The 8,651-nt window shown below is 31.2% G+C and overlaps 1 protein-coding gene across 1 annotated transcript; it reads right to left on the reverse strand.

Moving 5' to 3' along the window:
• Window positions 1–1,543: 1,543 nt before the first annotated feature.
• On the reverse strand, window positions 1,544–3,417 carry LOC128160941 (ficolin-2-like). The gene is made up of 4 exons (XM_052824226.1): window positions 3,406–3,417; window positions 3,183–3,279; window positions 2,439–2,603; window positions 1,544–1,976 (listed from the first exon to the last, which is right to left on the reverse strand). The coding sequence occupies exons 1-4, from the start codon at window positions 3,415–3,417 to the stop codon at window positions 1,687–1,689; spliced, it is 564 nt and encodes a 187-aa protein (XP_052680186.1). The 3' UTR covers window positions 1,544–1,686.
• Between the last annotated feature and the right edge of the window lie 5,234 nt (window positions 3,418–8,651).

The following is an 8,651-nucleotide window of genomic DNA, read 5'->3' on the forward strand; positions in this document are numbered from 1 at the left end:
TTTACAATCACTGAACCAATACGATATAGTACTTTTGTAGCAATTATTTATTGTTAATTGTCATGTTTTGCCATCAAGAAAGTAACACAATTATTTATACAGATAATTTGTGCCCTCCGCTTATGGAAAAAAGAAAAAGGATTGAAGAAAAAGCATGTCTGTAAATGTTTTCTTTAACATCTTGTCTATTGTGTTCTGTTGTAAACTTATATATGTTCATCAGTGTAAGCGGGGAACAGATAAACACCTTGCCTCCAATCACGTCTAAGGTTAGCGTGTAAATGTTACGGGACCAACCTTACTTTGAGCACTACAAGTGCAACAGGAATCTTGTATAAGTCATTGAATTTTAACCTGATATTGAACATGAACCTGTCAATATGTTTAAGCATGTTTTATTTATAAAACGTCTACACAAATCTTTATTTAGCTTTTAAATTACTTTTTTAAAACTTATTGACTTCTTAGAAAGTAATGGTATTGCATAACTTTACTCATGTAATGGTAATGTAAGGCATTACTTCAAGAAAAAGAAGTAATGGTTATTTAATGCCCTAATTCATGAAAAATAGTAATGTTATGCATTAGTTTACAATGTTATTCAACCCAAGCCTGATTCCAACTAAACCGGACAACATGAACATTAACATTTAACTTGGTTCTTCAATCGATAAGATTGTTTATATTATTTGATGTATTGGTCACCCAAAATGTATAATCTAAATGTATATAGATTTTGCTTACAGTCCATTTTTCAAAATTTAAATCCAGTTTAAATAATTAAAGAGCCAACGAACGAGAAGGCAAATTCAGACTTGTCTTTATTTTCTATGAACAAAATTCCTTCAGAGACGAACAGCAGTCATACCGCAAGTAGACTGGAAGCCAATGAAACACCTATTCAATATGTAAGACATCTTTTAATATGTAAGACATCTTTGTATAATCCGTCCTGATTTTAACTTCGGCTTGCGCATGAAGTTCGGTAGTATTCAGGCGAAAGATTGTCAAAATACACGACTTTTCAAAAATGGCACATTGCGTTTGGGAACTTTACTTTCGATTCAACCTTCAACCTCTTCTATTGATTAATGAGCTTGCACAACAACAGAATCGTCAACGGCGCTGTGCATTCAGTTATGTAACTCATTCCACATTTGAACCCGAGCAAGAATATTTTGATCAATAAAACTACTTGTTTATTTTCTTAATAAAATTAGGTTTATACACAGACGACTTAAAAAATATTTAATGCGTCTTTTTATTATATATATTTAGTAAAATGCATGAAAACTTTCTGCACTATTTTCTTACGCGTAGAGTCAATTCATGTGTTCTACGCGTGCCTTCCGGTTTGAGACTTTGACTAACAGTAAACTTAAAGGCGGGATCACGTGACCCCGTCTAAAAATGATAAAGTGGAAAAACTTGAAATTACTACCTGTAATTATTTAATGTACTTTTGATGCATAATACATTTTTAATCAAAGCTTCCCTAATACATTGGGTAAAACAACAACCTTTGAAACCCTTGAACATAAAGCATGATAAAACAGTTTTAATCATTTGTACCAGACACCATAATAATGTTTTAATTATGCAATGATTATGTCCCACACACGTGAATAAGAGGCAAGTGTTGTCGGAGGAATGCACAACATTTAATCTGAAAAAAGTTGCTGGTTCCTACTTTCTAGACATTGTTTGAAATTGTGTGAATCTTTTTTTAACCATGAACTGGGTGAATTTCAATGAGTAATTTTGACCCCGCCATGCTTCATAAGTTATTCCTACTCCGAACTCATCGTTGCGTCCAGCTAGGTATTTGCCATTAGGATTGGCACATTGGCATTTTCTGTACCACCAGCCTGATTGGTATATGACCGCACACGTTCTATTATCTAGTATATCGTTGTCTTGGTATTTTGTGGAAAACATCATGTGGTTAATTCCTCGATCTGTCGTAAAGCAATCACCTACGAAACAAAATACAGATCGTTTTGAACAAGTTAAATTAGACCAAAGTCATGTTGTTGATTAAAAATCATACAGCGGCGTCATTACACAAATAAATGCATTCTATCAAGATATTTTTTCCTTGCTCGCAACCCGTGTGTCCTATCCCGAACGACTGACAAAAGCATACACAATGCAGCAATGCTTTAGTATTCCGAGTACTATATTTCATTCAAAAAATGTGATTTACTTATTATGTTTTATTTGATTCATATGGTTTAAAGATTTTTCGTGTACTTTTTATAAAAATAATTGCCTACAAACAGATCTACAATTCACACATTAAGTCGGAAAAGGACAATTAATTAATCTTATAAGTAGCGTCATAGGTAAGTAAAAGAATATGAAATTTGGATCATTTGAAAAACCAATCAACATTTTGATGAAAATTAATGAATAACGGAACTCCATCAATTTATTACCAACGTCCCCCGAGTGCCCGAATACGGTCACGTAATACTTTGATGTCTCGTCCCCTACGTTAAAATAGCTGTACTTGACGTAACGTGTCTGGTTGTCGAAGTCTGCCATGTCCATCCGCATCATGTACTTTCCCTGACTCAGCAGATAATGTAGTATGTCATTGCCTGCCATTAAGATGTTTACAATGCGTAAAATGTGTGCATGTAAACGTTAACGTAGGAAAATCATATAGTCAGTAAACACCTATGTATAGATTCAGGGGATCAATTGTCCTTAGTGGTCATTCAAACATAGACGAAATACTTAATGATCAAAATTGTGTTCCTCGTATAGATCAATTTGTAGAATATATCACACCGTAGATAAATTGTTAGGTGTATTTCAGGATCAAAATAGTAGTCTTAACTATGTCATTCATTTGGTATTTTTTAATAGACTCGCCATATTTTTTTTTGGGGGGGGGGGGGGTTGGTTGTACCAATTGTAAAAGAATTAAGTCATTTCTATTTGAATATGATTTCTATTTGCTTAAAGATTATATTTCATATGTTTGTTGGATATTGGTGAAATGGATATCAAGAAAGAGTCGAAAATGTATATGTTTACAGAACCAAACAGCAACTTAAGAAAGATGCTAGACCATAATGTAATCAGAAAGGTTCAGTTTAGCCTTTGGAGAATCATTAACTTGTTTTTAAGTAAAAAAAAGACAAGTAAAGTCAAAAAAATTTAAGATGTTCTACCTAGCCAGAATTCGCTTCTTAGATCTCCAAATCCTTTCTTGTAGTCTGTCCAATTTCGAAAAAAATCTACTGATCCATCTAGCCGTCTTTGAAACACCTAAATGATAATAGCATTATTAATGTATATTGTTCTAAGAAAGAACCAAGGCTTAATGAAAGAAATTGTACAGACGGCCTATCTTTAAATCGTTTCTATGGCAATGAATTATTTATTAATCGATACCTTTAAAGACATACGCATATATGTATATTATCTCACATCAATGAAATCAAGAAAATAAATCTCTTCAGTAATTTCAGAACAGTAACTTGTCCACAAATGTGAAATGCATGAAAAAACACGTGTAAGCTATAACTCAGTTGTGAATTCTTTGAAAGAAATTCATTCTTCAAAGATTTCAAAATCAAAGAAAATAAATCTCTTCAGTAATTTCAGAACATAAACTTGTCCACAAATGTGAAATGCATGAACAAACGCGGATAAGCTATAACTCAATTGTAAAATTCTTTGAAAGAAATTCAATTTCTTTCACATAATTTACGAACCCACATATATCACTATTTATGCTTACGTCATATTTGGAAAACACCAAACATTATTGATATCTGCAAAAGTCCATGACGTATTCATTACGCTAGGAAATTAAACTTAGATAAACTGTCTTTAATCATAAAGAGAATCAAATGATAGGTAAAACCTGCATATTTAAAAAGAGAAAATGTGAAAATAACTGAATCAATAAGTCGCTGGTTATTCAACCTGTAATTGTTGAATATCACTAATTTAACCTAAGAACAAGTTCATTTAAATGTTCAAAAAATTAAAGATTAATGACATATTCAAGGAATGTATATGTTAAACAACTAAAGCATCTCCATTGTTTAAAATACATGTGTATATATTCTTAAGGAGGCTCAAATCAGTTTATCAATATCGTTTTAACACGTTTAACGTGATTCAACCAAAGAATAATTAAAAGTGAATCCTCCGCACTAATTCATTCATCATAGTTTGTAATATAAGGCAAAAAACAGCTCAAATAAAGCTCGTTGCATAGACAAGTAAGTCTTTTGATGCTGCTCAATTCAAATGAGAAGTTATAATATAATATATTTTATACAAATAAAAAAAACGACATTTTGGCAATAATGTTCTAAAATACCAAACAATTAACCGCTTAGTTTGTGCCAGACCTTAGTTGAAAAACGTAGAAACGCTGTGTCAGAAACGTTTATAAATCAATTCGAAAAAGGAAATCTTAAATCGGCAAAAAGTTTTTTTTTTTTTCATTTACAGACAAACACATGATTTCGGCACATATGGTCAAGGATTATTAGTGGAATAGAAAATGTGTGCAAAAGCCAAAAAGTTTATTATCTTTGTTGAATGAAAAATGGTATAGTTATTACAAATTTCTGCCACAAAAACAAAATAGTGTAGACCAGATTGTTGATTTATGTTCCTTTGTTTAGAAAAGAATAATGCATTACTGAGATGATGACAATCCAAAAAACGGCTTAATTATAGGTCAGTCCACCTTTCAAAGTTCAGTGCTTTGACTATAACCTCTCTAGAAAATCAGTGAAAAATGAGAGTTGATTCAGGGGTACTATAGTCTAAAAAAAATAATTCCAGCCCTTGGCACCGCCATATTGGTCGCCATTTTGTTTTTAAAATGTTAGTTCAATAAGTGATTGACTTGCACATATCGATGATTATTGCCCCTGAACTCGAATAAACATTTTCAATGTTTTATTCATGAAGTTTTCCGGTCAATTTTTTCTTTGATACGTCGATCAATAGAAAAATTATTGTCTTCATTTCTCAAATCATCCTGTTAGAAAAGGAACTTGATTATAAATATGAGGATATCCAGGTGGATACAGGTTTTTTTGTATAGGATCTACATGTATTATATCACATTGTCCAGATATTTTGTATCATGACTCCATGAAGCTGATTTCATTATGCCTATTGTTGCACAGGTGAGCGATGTGGCCCGTGGGCCACTTGTAATTAAAGTGATATAAATTTGAATATTTTGAAGCTTACTTGCGTTGTTTATAAAAATAAAATAACCATTACAATGCCGAGTTGAAAAATAAACCTGTATTTTGATAGACAAACCCTAATCTTAATTGCTATTCTTTTTAATTCTTTTCAGAGAAACAAGGCATTTGACCAAAACAGCAAAATACAAGAAGACAGTTTTAAAATCAAATTAATAAATTAATCGTTGTTTTCTGTAACCATATTACTTTTTTTTTGCCACCTAATGCAATTTTCTAATTTAGGTTTGTCGCAAAGTAACAAATAATGGAAATAATGCAAAAAGTCGTGAAGTCGGAGAATTATGTTTTCTACATCGTAAAATAGATATTTTTAGGAACTGTTTTTTATTTTCTGAAATCAAAATGCTATATAAAATTTAAGGCATATGCATTTTTTCACAATAAGTCGAAAATATATACATCTGCCATTGAAAGTATTATAAATGTTATAAGTGGGATGTAAAACATTAGGATTAGATACGGGGATAGCTACCAACTTTAAAATTTTTGCAAATATGGTGCGTGTACTTATTCAACTTATTCAACTGTTTTAACTATGGACCGGATTTATTTCAGGGAATACAAGCCTGTCCATGCTTTACACCCTTGCGATACACCACCGCTGGACCCAACTATAATTATATTCGCCGTTAGGGTTTGCGCAATGACATTTACTGTACCACTATCTAGCTCGGAATTGGGCCGAACAGTTTTAAGAATCATGTGTAACAACATAGTGTTGATTCAAACATTTCTCAGGAAACAATCAGCTACAAAACCAAACACACTTTGGTAAGAAACAGGTAAAATTCTAATAGAAAAGTCATGTTACATTTGGTATCGTTGCAAACACAATATACAGAAAGTTGTGCTGTAAATAGCACGCTAGCGTTATTTGTTTATACAGGTTTGCAGGCCTGATAGCAACAAAAGTGACAGAAAAGGTTTATATCCGAGAAAAAAATCTCACATTTTAAAAAGATTAATATTTTGATGTGAACATTAATTAAACTCTTAAAAACTCACATGTGATTTACATGTAGGTAGATTAAGTTAATTGAAAACATTTTTTAAATTGTAATGAGTGTAAACTATAGGGTATTTTTATCTTTGTAAAATGATACTAAATAAGGATGCTAAAAAGGAAACGAGACCTTAATTAATAAATCACTGCTGGTTCAACAAACTTCATTTTTTCACAATTTAGAGACATTTACGCTATATGGAAAAGTGCATACCTATCAATATTTCTTTTAAATTCAATATCATTTTCATTAAAAATAACAACTAAAAACTAGAAAAAAATATAGAATATGAATTTGCGAGTTGATGTCAATAATGTAAGAATAATATTAGTATTTCCGTATTGTATCCTTTAACAACAAACAATACTTCTCTGCAGTGGCACGACTCACCTTAATTGTAACCTGATGTCAAAAATATGTGACGTGTTGATATGCCAAATTTGTAATTATTATAATTCCAAGTCATCTTATAGGCCTCAACAACACACACGTACCTACATGTTTTCGCAATCAAGATATGTATAATTAACGTCATTTTAAAAACAACTGTACAGTTAGTTTTCCTTTATGAAAAACAAAATAATTATTCAAACATCAATCACATTTATAAATATGTCACCTATTGATTTTAAAAATAAACAATGCATGTATTTAGATGTTTTAATTATAAGGAAAGTCTAGTTAATTTTAAATGATTTACAGAGAGAGCGCAAATAGCTATACCTAAGTATTGACAAATTATTTCGTTCAACATGAATACTAACTAAACTTAAATTGCACCTAGCATAAGTACATATTACTACATTATTACAAATACATATTACTACGATAGCTAAACACAGTTTTGTATAAAATCCAGGGTTTTTTTCACTAGGGATTTTTCTGCTATTTTTACGCGAAATACATGAACATATTTTTTTTAAGTTATCAATTGCATAATACAGAGGTTTATCTTTCGATTACATGAAAAAAGTATGTAGAAAATTTTAAAAATTAATTTTGCGAGACTCTAAAATAAAGGGAGTTAACTCCAAAAAAACATCCCGAATTTACGCTGGTAGTATTTTATGAATTTCTTAAAGGGTAATATAGCTCTTTAAAAAGCTGCCGAATGTATCCTAAAAATACCACAAAACGATGCCTAAGGATTTCCTCTTGAAACGGCACAGAAATTAAATTGGCTGATTTATATGCATTCTGATGTTAGGGGGAGCCTAAATTGCATGGGTGTTCTGCATTTAGAGGCATCCTGTTGTCAATTTTCTTCATAATTTGAGAGCCAAATAAATTCTAGCATTGGATACATGTGCATTATTCTTAAATATTTACAAAATTCACAATTTTATCTTTCTATTGATATATATATATGAAATGTGGAATATTTTTTACAATTTAATTTTATACGGGTCAGTTTTGCTTGTCGCTCATCTAAAAAATCGGTTTTTAAATTTGTCGTCTTTTTTTCACTTACTGAACAAACAAAAAAAATACGAAAGTTACAAAAATAACACTATTTGGAAGATAACATCCTTTGTTACAGAATCCTGACTACAGGATCCTCAAAGCCTCAATGTCGATTTTAAAACTAAGAAAGTCAGCAGTAAAATACAATTTATAAATCGATTTGTGTAAGGATGTTGTGTTTAAATAATCAAATATTATACATATCACGTTCGTGATTTAAATGTCTCTATTTGTCTTAAGAAACTTGTTTTATCACATTAACATACCGTGTATCAGGTTTTTTTGCGCGTGTATCCAATTTCCGCTTTGTTTGCGACGATTTCCAAATCAAGGAAAATCAAACAGCGTAAATTTGATACCAAGTTTATTTGGGGTTTTTTTTGCATACAAAGTAAATAGGTAAGAAAAGTGCCGTGAACTTTGTTCAGTTAATTTAGATGGAGAGTAAAAAATTGCGGGAACGGATGAAAAGCGCCAGATAACAGATATGTAAGCCACGTTATTTATTAATAATTCATTAACTAGCTAACTGAAGTGGTTACGTTCCTAACGTGAATCGATGTCAAATTATACCCGAGCTACTTGCATATATAACCCTACATTTTCTTTTGATTGTTCGCGTCTCTGAAAATAATTATCGGTAATTATTATACTGTACAAAAATCGTTTAAATAGTCTCGTACGATTTTTTCTTTAGTAAGAGTAACAATTTGGATACTTTCCCCTCTCACTTTACAGGTTTAAACAATCGTGAATTATATTTTCACAATGATTTAAAAAAAGTGAAAATTTGATTCGCGTAAATTTTATATACTGTTCTAGGTTCTGATCGCAAAAAACATGACGCGGAAAAAACCTGACATACGGTTTTATATAAAGCAAAACAACACAAAGACAAAATGTCATTCCGGATTCGATCGAAGTGAAA

The sequence above is a fragment of the Crassostrea angulata genome, chromosome 8 (assembly GCF_025612915.1).
Source record: "Crassostrea angulata isolate pt1a10 chromosome 8, ASM2561291v2, whole genome shotgun sequence".
NCBI lineage: Eukaryota > Metazoa > Mollusca > Bivalvia > Ostreida > Ostreidae > Magallana > Magallana angulata.

Coding starts and splice junctions, on each gene's coding strand:
- LOC128160941 (XM_052824226.1), bottom strand. Junction 2,604..3,182: donor AAGAAGCGAATTCTGGCTAG/GTAGAACATCTT, acceptor TCTTAATGGCAG/GCAATGACATACTACATTAT. Junction 1,977..2,438: donor CGGGCACTCGGGGGACGTTG/GTAATAAATTGA, acceptor TTTGTTTCGTAG/GTGATTGCTTTACGACAGAT.